Source organism: Callorhinchus milii, unplaced genomic scaffold (assembly GCF_018977255.1).
Source record: "Callorhinchus milii isolate IMCB2004 unplaced genomic scaffold, IMCB_Cmil_1.0 Scaffold2, whole genome shotgun sequence".
NCBI lineage: Eukaryota > Metazoa > Chordata > Chondrichthyes > Chimaeriformes > Callorhinchidae > Callorhinchus > Callorhinchus milii.
Genome location: NW_024704743.1, coordinates 35264673 through 35291930, shown reverse-complemented (window position 1 = coordinate 35291930; position 27258 = coordinate 35264673). Strand labels below are relative to the sequence as shown.

Genomic DNA, 27258 nt, shown 5'->3' with positions numbered 1-27258 from the left:
CGGGTTTCTGACACATGAAAAAACCTATCACCATGCTTAAGAGTATCAAACCCAGATAGTTCCATGTATGCCACCTTCAGATAGAAATGTCCCTGTGTTGAATGGAATGCACACTCTCTCCCGGGAGGGATGAATCCTGCTCACCTAATTCCAGAAAATATTAGATGCAAGTTCGTGAGATGCAAACCTTGAGGAACCCAGTGTGCTTTAATAATAATAATAATAATAATCCTTGCATTTGATATAGCGCTTTTCACATCGGGAGGACGTCCCAAAGCGCTTCACAGAATATACTGTAAAGTGAATTGACTGTATATTTGTGGGCGAACGCGGCAGCCAATTGCGCACAGCAATGTCCCACAAACAGTCGTAGATAGAAAATGACCAATTTATTATTGTTTTTGGTTTTGGAGGGATTATTATTAGGCGTATGGAGTAAGGAAACTTGCCCAAGGTTTCGCCCTGAGCCTGGAATTGAACTCAGGTCTCTCGCTTGCAAAGCGAGTGCTCTAACCACTGAACTACAGGACTCCAAGACCATTGGAACTACTGAATCCAAGACTCACAGCGTGCATTTAGGTGTCAACATACTTTAAAAAAAGGACTGAGGTTAACACATGGATAAAGCTGGTAACATACACATATCACTGAAAAGACTAATAATAATCTTTGCATAGTGCCTTTCACATTGGGAGAATGTCTCAAACCACATCACAAGATTTACTGTGAAGCGGAGTGACTGTGTACTTGTAAGCAAATTGCGCACAGCAATATCACACAAATGGGCCACAAAAAGAAACAAACAAAAAGCTTTGGGCTTTTGCCAAAATTTAACAAGCTAAAACTGCTTAAAACTGCAAACCAGCCTGAGAGTTCCACATGTGTATGCCACCTACACGTAGAAGTTTATGTGTGACTGGAATGGAATGCACATTCTCTTTGTTTATTGAACAGCAAAAGGACCACCCACCCGTTAGGGTTTTGGTTTGCAGGTCAATCGAAGCCTAATGGGAAAAATCCCTGCTCCCGTAGAGTGGTCTGTCTGGTCAGTCTGTCATCAGCGTTGTCCTTGAATACCGTGGACCCATCTGTCTCAGGAACTCGACTACCAAGACCACCAAAGAGGCCTGGCTTGATTACAACATTCTGTTGCCTCCCCAACTCCCAAAGGTGATGTTTCACTTCCTGGTTACATGGAAGCTGTACTGATCTTATTTTGTCCTTTCTTGTCAATAAAAATCACACAAATCTTATGTGGGATTGTCAGTTGCACTGTGTTTATACTCTATTCAGGGCATGGCACATTTCTGCAAATTGAAGATAGAAAGTTTTGAATTTAGTCTAAACATTCTTGTTCGTTTGAAATTTAAACCAGAACTTCATTAATTTAATACTTATCAAATGTTTGTTATAGATATATTGCATTGTACTATAGATGTGAGGTGGACTGGTGCTATTCCTCTTAACTAGACGTAGACACAGTTGAGTGAGTCATTGTTCACACTGAGTTTATTAGCAACACAATGTAGTAAAAATAAAATTTGATATTCTGTACTTTTATGGTTATCCACTGACATTATTAGAGAATAAAAATACATGTTACGTGTTACTACAATACCACACCAATGAACTATAGATTTGCTGCTCTAAACTATAACTGTTACTGTAGTCTCAGAAAGCTAATTCAGACCACCACTGTGGGTGCAATAACTCAGCAGCTTTAAAGTGAAAAACTCACCGTTGGTATCTCTTTAAAAATGAAAGACAGGCAGTAACAATTATCATGACTGGCAGTACACTTCTGTGGGCATGATTTTCCATGTACTGCTCTTGATTGCTTCAATAGTTTTGTTTGAAGAGTGGCAACCAAATAAATCATTAGTGGGATTGGCTTGGGGAGATGGGGAATGTAGCGTAAGGAAACTCAATGAACTCAACAGAGACACAGCAATTAAAGATGAATATAATTTGTAAGGCACAAACCCAAAAAAATTATTTCCAGTATCAAGTTTTTTCCAAATGATTTGAGAGTGGTGAAGATGTTGCAGTAGATGGGAACCACAGTAGCTGCAGAATTGCAAAATCAAATGCAAGTATTATTATTATTATTAATTGCCAGATGACTTCCAATTTTCCCATTTGGAGACACATTATCGAGGGTTCCTACCATTGTAACTTCACAACTTGAATATCTGTTCTTAGATAGCAGTTTCAATATTAAAAATATTCTCTCTATAAATTACAATAATAATCCTTGAAATTGATATGGCATCTTACCACATCATCAAATGCTCTTCACGGGATTTTCTGTAAAATGCAGTGACACTATATTCATAGACAAAAGCATCAGACAATTTTGCGCACAGCAATGTCCCACAAACAACCTCCTTTTCTTTGTCTGCATGCTTTCCCTTGGTGACATTGTGTGTTAGCCTGGCTCAGTTGAGTACACTCGCCTCTAAGTCAAAAGGTTCAAGCACCAAGTTGGGATTTCAAGCTCTTTGCAGCCCTACATTTTGGAGGTCCTTCAGATGAGTCTGGATGTTCAGGTAGTCATTAAAGATCCCATAGCACTATTTTAAAAGTAAAGTTTTTAAAGTTTTTCCAGTTTCCTGGCCAACAATCTTAGATTTAAAAAATTGAACATTAACTTTGTAGGACATTGCTGTGCAAAAATTGGCTACTGCATTTGCCTACACTTTACAGAAAAAAAAACTCTGAAGCACTTCAAACCAATTTGTGGTGATAAGGCACTAAATCAAATGCAACGATTATTATCCACAGATATGAGGTTCACCTCCACATAACATGGACGACACCCAACTCTAGCTTCTTGCATCTACCCTTGACTCCAAGACCACTGCTGTTCTGACACACTGCCTGATAAGACATCAAATTCTCGATGAGTGTTAATTTCTCCAACTCAAAGTCGACCAAACTGAGGCTATCCTGTTCAGCTCCTATCAGCACTGCTTACCTCAGGCGTAGACCATACTGACCTCCAACTAACGGAGACTGTGTGGAAGCATCCACAAGCTCCAGATCATTAAGAACGCCACAACCCACAGTCTCTCCTGGACTAGGCTCCACAAACCCATCACCCTCATCCTCACCTGCCTCCCCATCTCAAGCATATTGTATTTAATTTTCACTACCAGACATCTCCACAGCCTTGCTCGATCCTACCTCTGTGATCTCCTATGACCATACTCCCTCGGTTATACCTTCTACTCTGCTAACTCTGACCTGCTTCATACCCTCAACCCACTCCACCCTATCATCCGTTGGTGAGCTTTCAGACACATTGCCCTCCAGAAATCTCTTCCAAAAATCTTTGCTTTCCACCCCAGTCTTTGTTTTCAAAATTGATATAAAGACATGTGCGTTTGCCTGCATCTTTGGTCACATTCTCCTAAACACTCCCCACTTCTTCCTCTCATCAAGCTCCCATTCTATGTTTTTTGAAGCACCTTGGGACGTTCTCTCAAGGCACTGTATAAATGCAATTTGTTGTTGTTGTTGAGACGTTCACCCTAAATGAAGGGTGTTATACAATTATATAATTGTCGTACTGTTTTGCCTATTTTACAGGTGGACATTAAAATTCCAATGAAACAAATCAAAAGAAAAAGTGTTTCTCCCTGTATGCTGACCAGATTAATTTGCCATTCAGAATTTGCCTCGGAGTAGGCTGAGGACTGAGCATTTCTTGTTCATCAAACAAATGCTATTAAAAAGTAAATTTAGCCCAACCTGTATAAATGAAACAAAAGGACTCCTTTATAAAACCATTTCATAGACCAATACAATACAAAAGTACATTTGTATAATGTCTTTCACATCGGGAGGATGTTCAAAGGAACTGGACAGTCAGGGATTTGGACCCGAGCGTGGGTGGGGGGGGTTGGGGTAAGGGAGGGTGGAGGGCAGAGACGTGCATTGAAGGAGGCAAGGGAGGGAGAGGCGAAGGGAATGTGTATGGAATTCCAAAGGGTGGTGGCGAAGAGGCTGAAGGCCTGATCATCGCTGGTGGGGCGGGGCGGGTGGACGTGGAGCAGGCCACAGCCTATTGAGCACAGGGAGTGGACTGGTTGATATGGAGTCAGCAGATCGCAGAGCTAGGGAGGGGCAAGGCCGTGGGACCCAGGGAGGGCCTTGAAGGCGAGGACAATGATTTTGAACTCTATCCTCTGGGATAATAATTCAACAGCATTTTTTAAACCACTTTCTCTGAGAAAGTGCCTTGGCAAATGCCATAGTGGCATATTATTCATGCCTTCATCACCTCCAGGCTCGACTGTGCAAACGCCCTGCTCGTCGGCCTTCCCAACTTCTCCCTCCACAGGCTGCAGATAATCCAGAACTCTGTAGTCCATGTCCCCTCCCGCACCAAACTCCGTGACCCCATCTCCCCCATTCTCGCCCGACTCCATTGGCTCCCTATCCTTCAGAGGATCCAAATCAAGATCCTGGTCATCATCTACAAAGCCCTCCATGGCCTCGCCCCACCCTACATCTGTGACCTCCTAACCCCCTACCAACCCGCCTGCTCCCTCCACTCAGCCGGCTCTGGCCTGCTCCACCTCCCCCGACCCACCTGCCCCACAATTGGCGGGAGAGCCTTCAGCCACTCTGCCCCCAACCTCTAGAATTCCATCCCCCAATCGCTCTGCCTCACCCCCTCTTAGCCTCCTTCAAGTTCTGCCTCAAAATCCTCCTCTTCGACCATCCCATCGGGCACCTCCCTCCCTTCTCCCCCCCCCCTCTTGACCCCAGCTCGGGTCTGAAATGCTGTACACTGTCCAGTGCCTTGGGACGTCCTCCCACCGTGAAAGGCGCTATACAAATTTAATCTTGTTGCTGATGTTATTGTTGTTGATTGAACTCAGGAAGTTGACACGTGGGGTCCCATTCACATCCCATCACAAGGGTGGCATTTCTGAGAGCGGCTCTCAAGATTACAAGATTAGTTTGATGAAGAAGGCACTTTAGCCCATCTGATCTCATTGAAGCTCACATAATACATAAATGTGTAACATTCTGTTTAGCAACTTAAATTTCACTGTAAACACAAAGAAAACCCAGGGAGCATTTGTCCTTTTAAATTCATATCATAAATTCAGAAGAAAAACATATCTGTCACATGTTCAAGCTCAGTATAAGCCTTTTGTCTTCATATTTGAGGAGACAGGGTACCAGCCCGAGGCTGGTAGCCTAGGCCGCCCCCTACCCTCAGCAAGGTAGGAGTTGATCAGCTGAAACAAACTCTCCAGGAGATTAATTTCACAGTCAAGGATCAGTTGTGTCAGACTCCCCCTCTATTAAGAAACACATAGCTTACCATGGCTGACATTTCATGTAAATACTGCAAACCATGCCACACAGCCTTTACTCATTCGCAGAACAAGTTAGTGACCAGCAGACATCTGGTGCAGCTCATTTAAGTGCTTTCAGGAAGCAGAGAAAAAGAATTGTGTAAACGGATAAGCAGTGGAATGACTGCCCGATTGCAAGCACTGCAAGCACAACACTTGTAAAGGAAATGTAAAGGTCATTTCAATCATAAATCAAATGCTTTTTCTCCCTAAAAATATCTTTCTAAAACCATTGCCCGCATCAATTTTTTTGTTTTCGATCCATATGCTGGCATTTTATTATTATTAATACTAATAGTCCTTGAATTTGATATAGCGGCTTTCATGTCGGGGGGATGTCTTGAAGTGTTTTACAGTATTTACTGGAAAATATAGTGACTACATTTTTTAGGTGAATCATGGTGCAAGATAAGTAAAAGAACAGAAAATACAGAAGGTATGATAAAACCTAGCAAATGATCCTGTAAAAAGATTGAAGTACTTTCTAATTGCCATAGTCCTGCACCACTCTACTGTACTATAACAATCGCCAGCCTCTTCAGTTTTGAAGGTAAAAGATATTTTGAAACTATTCTGCAACGGCAAACATTGTGGCATTTAAAATAACTAAAATTATTTCACTGTTTCTGGCAGTTACAATTATAAAAGCAAACATCTTTTCACTTTCTAAAGTCCAGCAGTACTTAAAACATCAGCACTACATCAATTATATCTGAAATTACACCTTCTATTATTGAAATAATTCATGGGGTACTTAAATAAAGTCGGACTTTGTGCAGTGTACCGTGCAGTAAACCCATTACTGTGCAAAAAGAAAAGCATGTTAACCAAGAAATGGATGACACAAATTGTCACTAATGCCACTCGTCTGATTAGGCTACCAATTGGGGCTGGTCAAGTAATAGGAAGGAAGGGGGCTTTTATGAGCTGATGATGCTGGAATAGGGAGGGGGGAATTTGCTGGAAAATAAATTATGCTGTCCGTTTCTCTAAAAAGAGAATGTTTTACTGATAAAGAATAATTGTTTACTGCAGTATGAGTGCAGTAAAAGAGTTCAAAAGGATGCTGTGTGCTAAACTGCCAAATCAGTTGTTTTCAGATCACCCAGACATCACTTTCAAGCTGTATAATGTTCTGGACACGCTGCAACTGAACTACTCCATATAGTCCATATATACTCCATATAGTTCCAGATGTCATAACATAATGGGCTGTCCACACACTGGAGGCACTGAAGAGGAGAGCAACAAAGCCAGCTCTCAATGTTAAAGGATTCAGCAATGAGGAATTACCAGATAAGCTACAAAAAGATACATTTCAGAGGGCATTTTGTAGATAATGCGTAGTTAGATGCATAGGGTAAAACACGGGTAACACTTTCGGCAGCAGGGCAAGAGACGGGCAGGCTTCTGAAGAGCAATTTCAGGAGATATTTCTTTACACAGAGAATAATATAGAACTGGCACATGATTAAGGGCAAAACACTGGACTCATTTAAGAAACGGTTTGTAAATGGGAAGACAGTGGGCTAGTATTCTGCAATGTTCTTAACAGCCTTCTTCATTCAAACTCTCATACATATATTTAGGATAATGCATTGTCTGCAGTGTATTACACGCTAGTTACACATATCGCCCACAAAATATAGTCAATTCACTTCACAGTATATTCTGTGAAGCGCTTTGAGGCGCCTTGACGATGTGATAAGGTGCTATATAAAATGCAAGGATTATTATCATTGTCATTACACATACACTTCCTGCTTTTCGGCCTTCCCAATTCTTCCCTAAGCTGCAAATCACCCAGAACTCTGCAGTTCGTGTCCTCTCCCGCACCAGGCTGCGTGACCCCATCACCTCCACCCTCGCCTGGCTTCAATGGCTCCCTATCCCTCAAAGGATAGAGTTCAAAATCCTCATCATCTCCTTCAAGGCCTTTCATGGCCTTGCCCCTTCCTACCTCTGTGACCTGCTAACCCCTTATCAACCTGTCCGCTCAGCATCCGGCATGCTCCACGTCCCCTGCCCGGCCTGCCCCACCATCAGCAGTCAGACCTTCAGCCTCTCCGCCGCCACCCTTTGGAACTCCATGCCACATTCCCTTCGCCCCGCTCGGGTCCAAATCCCTCACTGTCCAGCGGCTTGGCACATCCTCCTGATGTGAAAGGTGTTATACAAATGTCATTTTGTATTGTATATCAAGAGATATAGATATCAGTACTACTTAAGTCTAAACAAGTTATGCCTTTGAAGCATCACTTATTCTATAGAATCGTGATTCCATGGCACTATTTGAAAAGGGTAGGTAGTTTTTCCCCGTGTCCTGGAGGACAATCACTTGGATAAAATTGGTCCCTCATAGCTATTTGTGAGAAGTTGCGGCGTGAAAATGGACTGCTGCATTCTCCCACAAATACATAGGCACAACACTTCACAGTAAAATCCAATGAAGTGCTCTGAGACATCTTAACAACATGATAAGATGCTATATCAAATGCAAGGATTATTATATTACAAATATCTTGAGCAAATCTCAGCTACAAATTGAGCCTTAAATGCCTTAAACCTTCAGGAAAGGTGGGGAGAGTGTAGGGGGAATAACCTGATTGAATTGTAGCAGAATATCATGTGGTGTGACACCATTTCAAGTCCTGTAATTTGATTGCAAAAGCCTGTGGTTCATCATGGTCCAGCTCAACACCAACTAGAGAGAGTTTCAATAAAGTAATCTTGAAACAATGAAAAACTTCCCAAATATAAAATACTCTAAAATTGTTCTAACAAACTTCAGCAGCCCTGCGTTGCAGCACCCGCCACCACATTTGTCTACAAAAATATACACAGTCACTATACTTTTCAGTATAACCTGTGTAGGAGACATCCTCCTCCTGTGAATGGCGTTATATCAAATATGATCACTGTGATCACACAAAGGATCACTGTGATAAATTATCACACAGAGCAAAAAAAATTGCAGGCTGGAGTGAGTTATAAACCAGCAACCCCTTCAAGAGTTAGAGTAAAGATTATCAAACTCATCATTTGAACCCCAAGATAAGATTACAGTCAAAATCGCTCCACAGAAGCCATGGGGGCGGGGGGATGGGTGGTCATCCATGGGATGGGTGGTCATCCATGGGATCTGCTTTGTTTCTGCTTTGTTTCATAGAATATTACTCCAACATTGGGAATAATGGAGGGAACCATTTACCATAGTGCTTGATGCAGATCATGCATGATGAGATCTACTTTAATCCCTTGCATACTTTGTTATCTCATAACAATCCACAGCAGATGAACACTGTCAGTATACATTGTGATGCTACTGTAATAATACCAGTAGCAACTTAAAGAGCTGAACAAGTTGATAGAACTGTGTGGGATGCTAAAACTACACCACACTTGTACAGTTTGGCTTCAAGATGACAGAATTAGATAACTTGTTTATTTGTTGCTGTTATCAAGTTTCAAAAAATTAATGGATTGTATTTAATTAATTAACGCAATCTATCATGAAACAAATTTAGCAACTGCAGGCTCCATGTAATCAATACTGAATGAGAGTACATGCAACAGCCTTCGGCAACTCAACAAGATGCTGCAGGGACACAATTAATTTCAGGGGCTTGTTTTCCAAGTGTGAGTTATAGAATTGTGAGATATAAGGCCATTCTCATCAAAATAAAACTCCATTTAATTTGCGCTACCTGTGTATAACTCACACAATTATTGGGAAGAAACCATGTCATGCAATTTGTCTTCAGCCGTCCAATTGATCTGCTATGCAGAATGGAAGTGCTTTGACCAGTGTATGCAGTGACGTGTGGTAATAATAATAATCCTTCCATTTGATATAGCACCCTATCACGTCTTTGAGACGTCCCAAAGCACTTCAAAGAATATAACGTAAAGTGAATTGACTATATTTTGTGGGTGAAACATGGCAGCTAATTGTGCACAACAGTGTCCCACAAACGGTCTTGGATTGAGTGACCTATTTATTTATTTTTGAAGGAAAAGCTATCCGACAATCGACTGACAACTGGGTTCCAACTTACTTCTAGGTAAACAAAAGCCTGTGGGTTAAGGAAACTTGCCCAACGAAACTTGCCCAATGGATAATGGGAAAAAATAATAATATTGACAAAGACGATTCCTGCTGAACAGGTGTTTTTCCCCAGGATACCTTCAAGATGCCACAACTCTCGTCACAGTGTGTGTGAAGTCAAAGGACGCAGTTACAGCACTGTGTTACTGATCCTTACACAGCAACATGGCATAGACTCCCGAGTCACATCTCATATGAATTGCTTTATGAAAAAAAGACCAAGGTTCAGTTTCTACCATCCTGGTAGTCGCATGCTACAGTAACAGAGATGTTGATACCAATTAATTCAGTACGGATTAGTCTACAACACAGTGAAAAGCTTTGGGAACCTTAGATCCAATGTTGCCTGGTTCTTCCAAGCATATTACACATACTGTATGTCATGTTTCAAATTACTCATATACCGTATCCCAAAATATTATTTTCTAAAATAAATCTATCTAATTTGGATTTGAATGAATCAACATTTTCTGCTTCCACCGTCTCCCTAGGGAGCCTCTTCCATAGATTAACTCACTCACTCACTCACTCACTCACTCAGGATTTCTGAATCCTGTCATAGCCATGTCACAGGCCATGTCGTCAGGTTCTATTGTGCTGGACAAGATGAAAAAGCTCATGTTTAAACTTTTCGAATCGTTTTGGAGTCCTGTAGCTTAGCGGTTAGAGCACTCGCCTTGCAAGCGAGACACCTGGGTTCAATTCCAGGCAGGGAGAAACCTTGGGCAAGTTTCCTTACTCCACACGCCTAATAATAATCCCTCCAAAAAACAAAAACAATAATAAATTGGTAATTTTCAATCCACGACTGTTTGTGGGACACTGCTGTGCGCAATTGGCTGCCGCGTTTCGCTCACAAATATACGGTCAATTCACTTTACAGCACATTCTGTGAAACGCTTTGAGACGTCTAGAAGACGTGAAAAGCGCTATATGAAATGCAAGGATTATTGTTATTGTTGTTATTTTAGTTTTTTTCTGAACAAAAAGTAGCCTTATCCAATTAGGAACATCACTTGACTTCTTACTTCATCCTTTCGATTGAACAGACCAAACAAAAAATGAACTCATATTATTAACAGGTGAGTAGTGTACAATAGTGATTGATATAAATACCTTCTCCAAAAAGGTGCGTCATAACTTTATTCAGCGTCTGCTTCAAGTTAAACTCAACGAGTTTAACTGCTTCCAGTGTGTGACTCTCTTGCTTGTGCTGTGAGCGATATCCCTTCTCAAAGATACAAAGGTCTTCTCCATTTTGGACATTGGTAAAGAGCTGGAAGAAGGAAAGCCTCTCGAGTTAGTCAACACAACAGTTTTGGGATTTATATAATCATTTGGGATTTATTGATAAAACGCCATATCACATCTTTGAGACGTCCCAAAGCGCTTCACAGAATATACTGTAATGTGAATTGACTGGTGTATTTTGTGGGTGAAAATTTATAAATTTGCAGGCTTCCATAATCTGCACTTCTTATTTTATTTTGATATATTTGCAAATTTATCAGATAATTATGAAATTACGTGATTCCACAGAGTTTAAAGAAAATCAATTAAACAACCCCACCCATTCCCTTACAGGCTCTAAGGAAAAGGTGGATGAGACTCAACAGTTTTTTTGCTCTTTCTGGCTGCTTACAATATTACTAGTGATGTGGTTGCCTGCTCCCTCCATCTAGAAAGAAGGTATTGTCTACAACAAGGGGAAAAAGCCTAAAATTAGAACAAATTACATTTAAAAAGCGCCTTTCACGTCGGGAGGACTTCCCAAAGCTCTGCACAGTCAAGGGTTAGATCCAAGCTGAGGGCTGGAGTCAAGAGGGGTGAAGGGAGAGAGGAGTGGTAGTTGTGTTAGAAAATTCAAAAAGAAATACTGATAAATACATCGTAACAAGAGCGAGATAAGTTCATCCATCAAGTCCGTTCAGTCGTTTTCCGCTGCTCTCCCCAGCTCCACCATACACAAAATTCAATTAATCCAAAACTCCACAACCCGGATACTCACCAGCACAAAATTCCGTGCCCCCATCATACCAATCCTCGCCAGGCTCTACTGGCTCTCAATTACTGAACGGATCAATTTCAAGATCCTTGCACTCGTTTTCAAATCCCTTCATGCCCTCACACCTCCCTACCTATCTGATTTGCTTACCACCCCCCTCTGCCTCCACTCGGCTGGCTCCGGCCTCATGTTTGTCCCTCGTCCCCTCCACTCCACCATCGGTGGCTGTGCCTTCAGCCACTACTCCCCGAAATTCTGGCTCTCTCTCCCTCAATCTCTCCGCCTTGCCCCCTCCCTCCCTACTTTCAAATCCTGCCTAAAGACCTTCCTTTTTGATCATGCTTATGGTCACCTCCCCCCTCCCTCTTGACTCATCAGAGTCTGCCACTGTCCAGCTCTCTGGGACGCTACCCCGTTAGATAAATGCAAGTTGCGCTATACAACTGCAAGTTGTTGTTTTATTAGCTCAAGGCAACTGTTTCTAATCCCATTTTCTATCTTTTCCCACATATCCCTTAGAACTCATATCTACCAGATATCTATCTGTCTATCCCACGCTTCAATATTTCAATTGAAACACCTCATCCACACCTTTGTTACCCACCAGCTTGTCCAACTTGGACCATCCTACTGGTTAGGGCTTTGGCTTGCAGGGTTAACAGGAGTTGAGTGGGAAGAATCCCTGCCCCCAATAACTGTTCTGCCCTTCCAATCCTCTGAGGGCAGCCTGGCTGTGCTGTCAAGAACAACAGCAACTTGTATTTATATAGCGCCCCTCATGCAGGGTAGTGTCACAAAGCGCTTGACAGTGGCGGAACATGATGCCAAGCCAGGGGAAGTGGGAGTTGACTGTCATCAGCAGTGCCCTGGAGTACTTCATAGATACCAGACAATCGAGCCCGCCACAGAGGGTTGGCCCAATTCTGAAATTCTGTTGCCAACATTGTCTTGCTAGCCCAATTCCTGAGCCAGGCAGGTCCGTTGAGCTCATTTTCCAAAACTTTAGTGTGGTACTGAGGAAGTGCTGCATTGACAGAGATTCCTGTCTGTCTGCTCTTCAGATGGATGTTAAAGATCCTTTGACAACTTTTCAAATGTAGAAAGGAGTTGCTCCCATTGTCCTGGCCAACAATCATCCAGAGAGAAAAAAAGTTATCATTCACCTCGTGTCTGTTAGTGGGACCTTGCTGTGTGGAAAATGGCTATCACGTTTGCCTACAAAAACAGCTACTGCACCTGACAACAATAATTACAGTCATGCACTTTGAGACATTTCAGTATAAGGTAATTTAAAAATGTAGATATAAAAAAAGTTTTTCTTTCTACTGAACACAATGATTATTTAATTTCAATGGGTCTCAACATTTCCTTAATGCAAGGATTATTATTAATGTCTCATCCCAAGGACGGCATCTCGGACAATGTAGCACACTCCAAACACTTCCCATGAAGCCTGCTATACTGGTTCCACACTATTCCCACAGGAAAGCAAAAAGCAGCTGCTCAAGAGAAAACAGTATGTTTCATTATCATTAAATATTTTAACAGGAGAAAATAGGTTATCTGTTGTCTGTATTTAATGTCAGGGAAATCACAAGCAATTGCCCGAAGGGGGACTGGCTTATGAGAAAACATACTAAGTACCTTCTAATATTCAAGTTCCAGTCTAAAAGGACAGCAGATCAAATGCTTACAAGATGTATAGCTTGCTTACTGTGTGCTTGATAATATGTGTATCGACAAATTCAATTCTAAACTCTTAGATTTTTAGATACAGAAAGTATCTGTAATAGACAGTCACCATGAAATAGTTTTCACACAATGTACGAGAACACTAAGTCTCCCCTTGTTACTTGTTCATTAGTTGGGTTTGATATTTGATATCATTTGATATAGCACCTTATCACAACATTGAGCTGTCTCAAAGTGCTTCACAGTATATTCTGTAAGTAAAGTGACTGTGTATCTTGTGGGTGAAATGGGGCAGCCAATTGCACACAGCAGTGTCCAACAAGCAGTAATGGATTGAGTGACCAATTTTTTTTTAAGTGATTCTTACCCCCGGAAAGCGATCTGCCAATCGATCCGCCAATCGACTAACAACTGGGTACCTACTTACTGCTAGGTAAACAAGCGTGTGGAGTAAGGAAACTTACCTAAGGTTTCACCCCACCCAGGAATCGAAACTGGGTCCTCTCACTTGCAAGGCGAGTGTGCTAACCACTTTGCTCCAGGACTCCACATAAATTGGACATTCAATATCTCAACTTTATTTACACTGTGCATGTCAATTCTCATTTGAAGAAGAAAGAACTTGCATTGCAATACCAGCCTACCACTTTGAAATGTTGCTAAGTGCTTCAGAGGTAATTACTGTTAAGTTCAGTGACTGGTTTTGTGGACAATCACAGCAACCATTTTGCACACAGCAAAGTTCCACAAACAGACATGAGGTGAATGAACGTTTCAGCTGCAGAACACTGGGAGAAACTTGCTTCTCTTCTCCATTACTGTGAAGGAATCTTTAACCTCAATCTGAAGCACAAATCAGTTTAACATCTCATTTAAAAAGACAGTACCTCCAATAATGCAGCACTCACCCAACGTGTGTCAGCCCAGCTCAGTTGGTAGCACTCTCACCTGGCTCAGGAGACCCATTCCAATAATCTATCTCTGGAATTTCCATGTGTAGATGGGATGCAGGAAATCTCAGCTTGGTTTGGATACTCATGGTAATGGGTTTCTGCATGTGTCAGATACCCGGCTGACCCCCAAAAAAGACAGAAGGTTCAAGCCTCACATTGGGACTTGAACTCGCATAAATCTAAGCTCAGTGTTGGGAGTGCTCTGCATTGTCAGAGATGCCATCCTTTGGATGAGACATTAAACCGAGGTCCAGCTTGCTTATTCTGGTGATCGCGTGGCACTATTCGAAAAGAGAAAGGAGCTCCCCCTGGTGTTCTGGCCATCAAATCCCCCCAAATACAACCTGGTGATTTGCTTCACAGCTGCTTACGGAACATTGCTGCACAATTGGGTTGTCCCGTTTGCCTACAAATATATAGTCACTCCACTTTACAGTATACTCTGTTAAGAATTTTGGGACGTCTTTCCAAAGTTAAAGGCATTTATACCAATTGCAAAGATTTATTTTATTATTCTCTGACCCAGAGGCATGAGTACGACCACTTGAGTCAAGCTGACATCTATTTAATATAATGCTACAATTTGCAGGACCTGTTACGCTTAAGAACAATTTACTTTATTGGATGAACTGATGCTAGAATTGAGAACAGACAGATAGCAATGAAAAAAAATGTCACCCTGGTATATTTGAAACCATTCTGTAATCCATGTATCAATGCAATTCTCATTTGTATATTGTGTATAACTTTAAATAACTACCGCCCCATCTCTCAAACCACCACCCCATCTCCAACCTCCCTTTCCTCTCCAAGGTCCTGGAACGAGTCGTCGCTTCCCAACTTTGCACCTTCCTCTCCCGCCACTCACTTCATGAACCACTCCAATCGTGTTTCCGTGCCACCCACAGCACAGAAAAAGCACTGGTCAAAGTGACAAATGACATTCTGTCCATTTGCAACCAGGGCTCTCTCTGCCTCCTCATCCTCCTTGACCTCTCTGCTGCCTTCGACACTGTTCACCACTTTATTCTCATCCACCGTCTCTCCGCTCACCTCAAACTTCATTGTTCTGGCCTTCAATGGTTCAGATCGTACCTCCCACACCGCCTCCACTTCATCTCTATTGAAAAGCACTGTAATAACTGCAAGGGTTATTATTGTTTATATTCTTATCTTGACAAACGGTTTCTCCTCTATCTGCCGCACTGTCTCGTGCAGCGTTCCTCAAGGCTCTGTCCTTGGGCCCCTCCTTTTCAATATCTATATGCTCCTTCTTGGTGACATCATCCGCAGACATTGGGTCAACTTCCACATGTATGCAGATGACACCCAACTCTACCTCTCTGCTTCCAACTCTGACTCCAGGACCACTGCTGTCCTGACAGAATGGCTGTCAGACATCAAGTCCTGGATGAGAGCTAACTTTCTTCAGTTGAACGTCAACAAGACTGAGGCTCTCCTGATTGGCTCCCGTCAGTGTATTCACATCTCAGGCACTGACAGGATCACTATCCATGGATGCACAGTCCACCTTACAAAGCCAAGTTCGGAACCTTGGCATCTTGTTTGACCCTCAACTATCCTTTCTAACTCACATCCGTGTCATGACCCAATCTGCTTTCCCCCACCTCCGCAATATCGTCTGGCTCCGCATTGCCTCACACCATAGGCCACCGAAACCTTCGTACACGCATTCATAACATCCAGGCTTGACTATGCAAACTCCCTGTTTGTGGGCCTCCCCATCTCCTCCCTCCATAGGTTGAAGATCATCCAGAACAGATCATCCATGTCCTCTCCTGCACCAGGCTCCGTGATCCTATCACCACCATCCTCACCCGACTCCACTGGCTACCCATCACACAGAGGATACAGTTCAAGATCCTGGTCCTCACCTTCAAAGCCCTCCATGGCCTTGCTCCCCCTTATCTCTACGACCTCCTAAACCCTACCATTGTGCTTCAATTCCCCCGCCTCACCCGCCCCATCATTGGCACGCGGGCCTTCTGCTCCTCTGCTCCCACCCTCTGGAATTCCATCCAGCAGGCCCTCCACCTCACCCCCTCCCTTGCCACCTTGCCACTTTCAAGACCCATCCAAAGTCCCTCCTCTTCAACTGTGTTTTTGATCGCCCTGCTTCCCCCCTGCCCTTCACCCTCCCCGACCCCAACCACCAGGTCCGTTCCATAAATTACAGTTTTACAAATGTAATTTTGTTGTTGGTGTATAGAGCCTTTCACGTCAGGTGGACGTCCCAAAGCACTGGACAGTCAGAGATCCACATCTAAGCTGGTGGTTGAGAACAGGAGGGGTGGAGGGCAGGAAGGTAGGGATAGGGTGAACGAAGGCACAGTTGAAGAGGAGGGTCTTGAGAGGAGGCGAGGCTGAGGGCCTGTGACATGGAGTTCGAGAGGGTGGAGGCTGAGCGGTTGAAGGCCCACCCGCCAATGGTAGGGTGGGCAAGACGGAGGAGGTGAAGCAGGCCAGAGCCCAAGACCTGTGTGGAAGGTTCCCTGCCCCCAGTGACTGGTCTGCCCCTCCAAGTCTTGTCAATGAGCCTGTCATCAACAATGCCATGGAATACTGCAGATCTGCCTGGTTCAGGAACTTCACTATCGACACCACCAAAGAGGGATGGTTTGATTCCAATATTCCGTTGCCAAACATGACACCTTGGAGCCAATTCAACTCAGAGGAGACCCCTTTTACCTCCCCCCCCACCCCCAAGGAGTAAAGGAGTATAGTCACTGGATACAAAATATTGTCCAGCGCCTTGGGACATCTGCCTTATGTGAAAGGCGCTCTACAAATGTAATTGTTGTTGTTAATTCTTTAGCTAATTTGTTGTATGACATGGGATATATGACGCTGATTCATGAGATATATATCCTGTTCTTAGCTTTCGCCATAACTGGTTGTTTTTATGGGATATGAATAACATCCATCGATCCTCATTCTGTACCCTCTCTGCGTGCTGCATGTGTTAACCCGTATCTATTACATCACATCTCTGCAAGTTCACAGTGATGTGTTGAAAGACATTGTAACCCCACATATGATTGTGTTATTCCCAGATCAGACGTCATCGTCAGCTACTATACCCCTGTGCCCTTATCACGTCTACACATCTTCTTCCTGCAACTGACACAGTTAACACATCAAAGGACAATTAGAAACTTTATGGAGTCCTGTAGCTCAGTGGTTAGAGCACTCGCTTTGAAAGCGAGTGACCTGAGTTCAATTCCAGGCAGGTCAGGGCGAAACCTTGGGCAAGTTTCCTTACTCCACACAGAGCCTAATAATAATCCCTCCAAAACAAAACAATAATAAATTGGTCATTTTCAATCTACGACTGTTTGTGGGACATTGCTGTGCGCAATTGGCTGCCGCGCTCGCCCACAAATATACAGTCAATTCACTTTACAGTGTGTTCTGTGAAGCGCTTTGGGACGTCCTCCCGACGTGAAAAGCGTTATATCAAATGCAAGGATTATTATTATTATTATTAAGATACTGCAGAGAATGGGGTTTAAAACACAGAGATTTCAAACAAAGTTTTTTTTAAAAAAATAAGACTCCAAGACCTTTGAATTACATACAATTTTACAGCACAGAAACAAACAATTTGGCCATGAGTTTCCATTTCTTACCACTCTGTACGTGGTGAATTACTATAATTCTAACTATATCCAGTTAGCAAACTGGGTAAACTGGATACATCTAAGTAGCACATTTAAATAAAAACAGCAATGCAGACTGAGCAAATCCATCCTTCTTTATCAACAATGTCCCCCAATCTCATGTAAAAGAGCAGTAAAATCACGTGAAAGATTTATTTTGACATTTATCTCAAAGGAACATTGACTTCAGTGAAAAATACTTTGAAAATGTTATTTTCTTCTCTGTCAAATGGTGTATCACAATGTTATCTGCATCACTCCACCACAAAATGTAAGCTCACAGTGTGGGTCTGATGTGCTCGGCTATAAACCACTCCAGAAGCTTTTCATGCACGTTCTGAGGACCAAACTCTTTAGGTAAGGTTCACTTTCATGGTGGGTTCATGCCCCACGTCGGGACCCTGGACTCATAGTCGAGGCTAACACTTAAGTTTAGAACTGGGGAAGCACTAAACTGTCAGAGATTGCACCTACCTGTTCTTCAGGTGGATGTCAAACATCGCAGGTGCTTTTTAATGAGAAGGGAGTTGCCTCCAGTGTCCTGGCACACAGTCCTTCAGATTAATTACTTATTCATTTCATAGCTCTCTTTTGTGGGACTTTGGTATGTGCAAAATAGCTGTTGTGTCTGCCTACAAAATACATTAGTGTGAAGGAATTACTGTGAAGTTCTTTGAGATCCGTCAACATTATAGGCGCTATAAAAATGTAACTTCTTTCCTGTTCGAATTCTTTGGTGACTGATATCATGCATGCGGTTCATTATCAAATGTGTAAGATGATTACCATGGAAATTGACACAAAATTTCACTTAAATACCTGGTAGTAAATTTCTAAATGTTTAGCAATTTGTGTCTATGGTCTAGCCAAAAAGCCAAAAATAACAGGAGCCTCAGGGGTGGGATGGCTCACAAGGTCAATGATGCACAAAGTCCTATTTCAAACTATCATTTTCTGCAACTTGTAGGAATCAAAAATATCGCTTAGTAGCATGCCATTTGACCTTGCAAGGCTATATTGGTGCCCACTTTCCTACAGGAGCTAACCACTCCAATTCTAATTCTGTGCTCTTTCCCCAACTCTTACATATTTCTCCTTCAAATGTTTTTCCAATTCCCCATTACATGTTGGTGTCAAAATCAATAGCCACTTGTGATAAAGCCCTCCATGTTCTAACAATCCTCAGCATGAAAACATTTCTTCTCATTTCCCCCTTATTCTTCCTATGACAATCCTGAGGTGATGCTCCTTGTTACCAATTCTCCAACCAGCAAGAATAATCTATGGTTCTGTTGTTTATTCATTCACCTCCACAAGATCCCAAACAGAGTTTTTGCCTACTGCAGTGCTGTCTTGTTTTAATAGACTAGGCTAGGTTAACCTAACCCCCCAACCCCATTCTGAAAAATATTTTCATCACATCACTTGCAAAATGGGATCAATGATTCATGATTGTGGAGTCTTGTAGCTGTGTGGTTAGAGCACTCGCCTCACACGCAAGAGGATCTGGGTTTGATTCCCGGCAGGGTGAAACGTTGGGCAAGTTTCCTTACTCCACACACCTCTGTTTACTAAACAGTAAGTAGGAACCAAGTTGTTAGTCGATTGGCAGATAGCTTTTCCGGGGGTAATAATCCCTTAAAAAAAATTAAAATAATAATTTGTTCACTCAATCCACGAGTTGTTCAGATCTGGAATGCATTCCCTGAAAAAGTGGTGGAAGCCGATTCGATAAGAACTTTTGAGAGAAGTAGATAAATATTTGGGGAGGACAAGTTTGCAGGGCTATGGGGAGAGAGCGGGGAGTGAGAATGAATTAGATAGCTCTTTTCAAAGCACCGGCACAGACACGACGGGCTGAATGGCCTCTTTCTGTGCTGTATATTTCTATGATTCTACGACTGTTTTGTCGGACATTGCTGTGAGCAATTGGCTGCCGCGTTTTGCCCACAAAATATACAGGCAATTCACTGTACAGTATATTCTGTGAAGCACTTTGAGACTTCTAGAAGACGTGATAAGGCACTATATCAAACGCAAGGATTATCATTACTATGATTGCAATTATAAGTTCCCACAGTACAGAGCTCTATCCTGAGTGTGAGAAAGAAGCTGTGGGCATTGTAGTGTGCTCCAGGAGACAGCTCCATACTCTTGACACTTTGCATACACAGTTAAAGAAGTCACTTTAGGCTGTCTGAGGTTTACTTTTCTATTGGCTATCACCACAGAATCCCAAAGGGATTGCGACATTAGACAGGATTTTGTCTTTTAGTCTCTTTCTCCTCTCTCCCTCCTCCCCAGCTGAAAGCCTCACTCAACATTTGAAGGAACTTTGAGAAGATACGTAACAACATCACCATCAACTCTCACCTCATACTTCGAAAACAGTCTGACTCCTTCCATTTGATGAAAGACTGGGTAGTGGCTGCTGTCAACTTCATCTCTCCGATAGACATCCCCGATGATCAGGAAGGCATCCAAGCCTGCGCGGATGAGATCCCGCTGGTGGGCTGAAGTGTGGGCCCGCAACATGTGAGTTTCATTCAGGAAAAAGTTGTCGCCTTTCTTCCTACTGAGGTGATTTGGTGGTATAAGCAGGCTGTCGAAATTCTGCTCTATGGTAACCACTGGAGACAAGTTATCGTAGGCTGAAAACAATGGGTTCCCAATGCGATTAAGATAATTTCTGTAGAAATAGTCCTTAATGCGTTCTTTAATTAGCCACAATGGATGGTTTCGTTGGTTGTGCAAGTTTCTCCCTACTTTCGACAGAATCTTTGATGTAACATTGGTATAATGATCCCGGGGGTAGAATTTCCCAAAGACTTCAGAGTCAGATAATGCTGTAGTAGTTACCGGGTCTGATGTTAAGCTCCTGAACTGTCCTATTTGTCTACCAGTGCCTCTTAGTTGTAAAATAAGACATTGTGTAACTTTAGGAAACTGTAGATAGGAAAATAACCTGCAAGATATCTTCATGGTTGTTAATGGAAACCTAGATAAAAGAAACACAGTTTTTTTTAAAAAGAAAAAAAATCTACTGCATTCGTTCCTGTACAATAGGGCTTCTGTTTTTTGGTGTTCATTAATTACATTTTCAAGGTTTATTTTTAGAAGTATCCAAGTTCTATGCAGATATATAAAATCGGGGAAAATATAATCACCAATTTCATTTTTTTAAAAGTATTTATCAATTAAAACTGAAAATCAGAAGCCCTAACAATACAATACAATACTACACAATACAATACAATACATGTAACATCATTGATTCAAAAATGACTCCTTTGTCCTACAAATCAATGTTTCCCAAATTAAAAATCACAGGAACAAAAAAATACACTTCTACCGGAACTTCACACACTGGCTACAGAAATCATCCAGAAAGCCCCCACTGTTTAAGTGAACACACACGATATACACGACAAATGCAAGAGAATAAACAAATTCAAACCCTAAGGGAAATGAGGGAAATTGGTACAATTCAGGGAATTACCTCACCAAGGAGTTAATGAGGTGAAGAAAGGAATCGAACAATGATTATATCAAGAGTTTGTGAAATAATTCAATATTGAAGTAGGGTCAGTAAAATGAAACTGTGTTTTTGCTTAAATCCCGCTGATCATTAAGAGCATTATGTTAGCATAAGAAGCTTTCAAGTAAGCTGTAGGGGAAAAATAAAGTTTCCTCATGGATGGCCTCGGGGCAAACACGAAAAGGCAAGTTTAGGGACAGTGCCTAATTTGCACCCAATTCCTCTCCTTGGATTTCCAGGATTAGGGACAAAATGTAGGGAATAATATGGCAGAAATATAGGGTTAGGGAACACTGCTCAACCAAGATCAGTAGTTCCTGATGTGGATAAATATATATGCCCAGTTGCTAATGGAATGAGCTAAAGCTGTAGAACTTACGACTGGGTTTAACAGTGGCAACCGGTTTGGAAGTGGCAGTTGTAGCAGTGGTGTCGGGCAGGGTAGGAAGATAGGGAATTAGGGCTAGCCAGATATGGGCACGTTTGCCAGCTGTTGAAGTGCTGATGTCAGATGGACTTTACTGTCATTCAGATTAGACATGCCAAGCAATGCTAATGGCAGGTGAGTTTTGATCTTGGTAATCCTTACAAGAAACAGTAGAGCCACCAAGACCAATCAACCATTAGAAATAAAATTAGCATCAGAAGGTTGCAATTCAGGATTCTGTTGATGAATTCTGATGCAGCTACAGTTTATAACTGTCAACACACAAGTTGGGGTAACATAAGAAAGCATGGAACAAAGAAAAAACATCAATTGCATCGACCACTCATAATTTGCCTCATTGAGGCCTACACCTCAACTAAATCATTGCACGAATTTGAGTGTGAAAAGGATCTTGATGGCATGACTATTCCCTTAGAATAATGACACAACAAATGACCTTTAATGTAATTTGTAAAACAATTCAATATTTCATGTCAGATTTTGTAAACTAGAATGATTCAACTGGGAAAATAAGGTTACGTAATCTAATTTTTGAGGCATTAAAGGTGATGAACGATGCATGTTTACTACAGGTTACGTGATTGTACCCCGGAGCATGAAGTTTTTTTTAAAAAATGTGAATAATTGTGAATTTGGGATATGCCATTCCTCAACTCTGGGAATTTGGGGAGGGATAAGTCCACTTGATACCTGCTACATAGTTAATTTTATTGGCCAACCAGTATCTAAGGAGATACCCATGCTTAAAAGTATCCAAACCAGTCTTGAGAACTTTACAGGTGTATGCCGCCTACTCATGGAGATTTCATGTTTGGAACAGGATGTGCACTCTTTCTTCCTGGAGGAACCCACCCTGCTTAGCTAATTCCAGAAGGTATTAGGCTCAGGTAGGTGAGAGGCTCGAGGACTCCAGAGCATGCATCAGAGCTAAAGCTGCACAGTCATTGAGCGCATAGTGGCAAGCTTGTCCAGCTGGGACCACCACACTGGGCAGACTCCAAAAGGGAGGAATTCCTGCCTCTCCATGTCCCCTGACAAGCGAGGCTGACTGGTCTGTCATCAGGAACTAACTCCTGAGACCCCATAGAAAGTTGACTTGATTCTAACATTCCATTGCCAACCTCATCACACTGGAGCCAGCTCAGCCACAAGCAAACCCTGCTAAACCACCCCCACCCACTCACCCCCAAGGAAGTAATTAGTAATTAATGTTGAAATGTCCGTTTTTTTTAAACCATGCAGATGATTGTAAATTTCGATGAACAGATGGGAGGTTGAGTTTTAACCTGTCAGACATTTTTGACCTCCAGAAGCTACTATAGACATGTGCAGCAATAAAGTTATAAAGTAAGCGCAGGTTCCATATTTATGCTCAAACTAGCCAGCTGTTTGTGGAGCATTGCTGGGCTCAAAATGGCTGCTGCAATGGCCTAAAAATACAGTCACTACACTATTCAGTATATCGTATGAAAAACTCTTTGAGACGTCTTCCCGATGTATCAAGTGGAGGTGTTATTATTATTAACATTGTTATGACACGCATTATCTATTTATGAAGCTGTACGTCAGAGTGAAAGCAACATCTAGATTTTATGAATGACCCTATTTGACTACCGCGAAGCAAAATAATGTAGAATGTGAGATGAAGAAACAAGATTGGGGACTTTTGGGAATAGACAATGGAAAATACATATACAAGAATGTAGCTGCTAGCTTCTTTCATTTAAAAAAAATGGAAAGGGAAACAGGCATGAAGCTCTCAGAGGACAGACTTCAATGTTTCTTTTGTGAGTTCATGTTTTCTAGGTAGAAAAATCAATAGTGTTGGAAAACTGAAAGGCTTAAATAGAAGAATCAAGTACTTTGTATTAGTGTTAGAATATCTGTGGTAAGACTGGGTGAATTTTTTCAGCTTCTCAACGTGTTTTAATCTGTTGGTGCACAAAATCACCTCTTTCAACTTTAGATGTATCAACCTTGTTAGCTGTCATTGGTTTAGACAATGCATTTAAAATAAGCTCCTGCCTAAAAGAATCACATCTCACGTTGTCCTCCCTCTCCTCTGCCTTGAGCAGACTTCTACAATAGGTAAAAGTAGTGTTAAAATATTAATGAACATTCAATTTTGTCAGGAAACAAACTGGAAAGCCTGGTAATAGGGGCAAAAATAAAACAAGGCTTTCTGTCCAATGCATCACTGCCTGGTTGTTCTGAGTCAATGACCCAGCAGATGGAGCATTTACTCAATGAGCCATATTGACTTCATTCCTTACGTTATACCCAGAGCTCTTTCAAGCTCTCTTTCAACAAGCTCCCTACAGAGTAATGTGCAGTCCAGTAAGATCAGTCTGAAAATGTGTCCATTAGATCCCAAGTCATTTCATGTGAAATCTTCTTTCTCCTGAATCAACACTGTTAATTATCAACAATAATCAATACATGTGGGACCCAACAAATAAAGGGAATCCTGCCTTGTGAAATGACCATTGATAGCTAGGATAGTTTGGCACTGCCCACATTCCCAAGCCTCAGCCAGATGATGTTGGATCTACTTCATCCCTTCTCACAGGAGGTCCCATTCTAAGTCAATGAAAGCAAAATAACACATAATTATCCAGGTATTTCATTCTAACTTATTCAACCTTTTCAGATACTGTGCATGACATTGGACCGATAGTTATTACCAAGGCTGCATTTCTGAATGTTTCTTATTCCCCATATAATACTGTAGTTACTGGCCTATTCTTTTTTTTGGGGTGGGGGAGGAGAGAATCTTTTTATGCTTATCCATTTCCTTGTCTTGTTTTTGAGTGATAAAATCCTAAAAAGAAAGTACAGTTGTTAAAAATTTATTACCATGCAACAAGTTTCACACGTTGAGGTTCCTTTGTTGAAAGGGAGATTTTGTTCGCAATTAAATATTTATGTTATAAGTTGCTCATTTTAGTCTTCTCCCTGCCAGTTGTGATTTGTTTAACCGTGTTATTTCACTAGCAGTAAACATGGTACATAACCTTAATAACTGTACATTAAAGGAAACTAAATTAACAGGAATGAGAAAGTTGGATATTACAGTTTAATTCTTTAAATGCCAAAATCAAGTCAACTACGCCCGTCATTCCAATAACCTGTAAACTGCAAGTGGACCACCTTCTCCTGACATTTCGCCAGCACTCAAATGTGAATTCAAGCACCAGGAGTTACAAATTTGAAAGAAATCTTCAAAGATAATTGAGGCACATTAGAAAGCATGAGGAGGAAGGCTTGGTATCTCTAAAGTTCAAGTCATTGTTCTGGCATCTCTGTGCCATTTCATTTCCAGCTCTAAAATATGCATACAAAAAGGCATCAGATTTGAAAACTCCCTTCCTCCAATTCTTCTTCCTGTCATCTGCTGGGAGATTGAATAAAGTAATTAGATTGACTCTAGCACTTGCTGATTACTTCTACTGAGAACCCCACTCTTTGACCCGAAAGAAGGAAGGTTCACTAAATAAAGATCAATAGACTGGATGAGGCTGTCTAAAGTTGTTTGAACCAACTATAACCAACTAACTTCCCAGGGAGTCCTGCTGTATTGGTTTGTGGGGGGTGGGGGGTGCTATGAGCCTTTGACAAAGAAGAGGAGGGAGGCATATGTTAACCCTTTAAACACTAGCAACAGCAACAATCAAGGCAATTGCATGGAATTAAGGCTTGTTGTGGATGTTGTTTGCTTATAATGGGGGTGCACAAGATATAAACATTTAAAAGGACTTGATTTACCTTTCCATCGGTGTACACAGACACAATACATTTAAACGTAAGGTACCCTTGGCTTTTTTGTCAGCCAGATATCTGAAACATGCAGAAACTCCTCACCATGCTTAAGACTATCCAAACTAAACAAGAATTCCATGCATCCCATCTCTACATGGAAATTTTCCTGTATTTTGAATGGAAAGCACACTTTCCCCCCCCAGAGGGACGCATCCTTTTTACCTAATGCTAGACAGATTTGGTGCAGGTTGGCAAGGCTTGGGGACCCCAAAGTGTGCTTTGGATACTTCTGGAGTCTAACCAGCTGAAACCACATAGCTTGCAATTGAAAGCACTGTCTGGCAACCTTCCTGCCGGTGACTGGTCTACCCCCAAACCCACCACCCTATCCCTACCCCCAATGATTAGTCTGCTCCAAGCATGTCACCTTAGAGCCGGTTCAGCTCCAAGGAGGCCACATTACCCCCCTCCCCGGAGAATTCCACACAAATGTATTTGACAAATAGCTTGTTTCTATGCTGAATCACTCTATGTAGGTCTATTTTATATACATTCATTGTATCCTGTACAAGAAACACAACTGAAAGCATTAATTCTGCTAGATATAACTTTTCCTGTCTAATTTATAATGTTTGTAAATCTGATATTGTATAACAGTAATTGCTACAAGTCATATTTTCTTCAACAAACCTTGATGCATACATGAAAGAGAAGGCAATCGGGGATGTAGGAGAGAAGATTAGGAGAGTTGAAGGCTCTATGGAGAATAAGCACCAGCACAGACTAGTTGACCAAATGGCCTGTTTCTGTGCTGCAACTTCTTACGTATACCACCCCTCAGTGTCTACAAATGCACCTAACACAGATGGTGTCACTAAGCACATTCATTAAAACTGATTAAAAAAAAACACTCAATCACACAGGAACAGAAGAAGATTGCAATTAACTGGTGGTCTTTTCAGTAGGCTCATTACTGCAATGTACATCTTTTTGAAACTGGTAGTGGTGGCAGTCATATAATAATATAATCCTTGCATTTGATATAGTGCCTTATTACATCTTCGAGACATCTCAAAGTGCTTCACAGAATATACTGTAAAGTGAATTGACTGTATATTTTGTGGATGAAACGCGGCAGCCAATTGTGCACAGCAGTGTCCCACAAGTAGTCGTGGATTGAAGTGATGAATCATTACCCCCAAAAAGCGATCCACCAATCGACTAACAACCAGGTTTCTACTTACTGCTAGGTAAAGAGAGGCGTGTGCAGTAAGGAAACTTGCCCAAGGTTTCTCCTGCCGGGAATCAAACCCAGGTCTCTCGCTTGCGAGACAAGTGCTCTAACCACTAAGCTACAGGAATTTTCATATGTCATCTACAAGGGTGAAATCAGATCTATTGTTTGATAACTACAAATTAAAAAGAAAATCAATATTAAAAACGCTTTGTTTTATAAATCATTGACTTTCACAATTCACACTCATTGAACTTTATGATAAGTATATTCAGAGATGGAACTTGCATGAAAGAAGTAGCTAGAATAAGCCAGCACTGTCAGCAAGAATGGATCATTGGCAGCCATGCAAGCCTTGTTACAACAGTCAGGCAGCGGCTCATTTCTAAATGTTAACCTTATGAATGAATTGGCTATTACATCGATCCAGTGTGACAGGTATACATGAGAATAGTGTAAAAGTAAC

At 41.7% G+C, this 27258-nt stretch overlaps 1 protein-coding gene across 6 annotated transcripts in view; it reads right to left on the bottom strand.

The window, feature by feature from the left end:
- fars2 (phenylalanyl-tRNA synthetase 2, mitochondrial) overlaps positions 1-27258 on the bottom strand; it is a 205476-nt gene that overhangs the window by 124482 nt on the left and 53736 nt on the right. For all 6 annotated transcript variants that reach the window (NM_001292767.1, XM_007902655.2, XM_007902656.2 and 3 more), the window contains 2 exon segments: positions 10600-10759; positions 20187-20811. In NM_001292767.1, the coding sequence (NP_001279696.1) occupies positions 10600-10759; positions 20187-20795 (769 nt within the window). In that variant the 5' untranslated portion in view covers positions 20796-20811.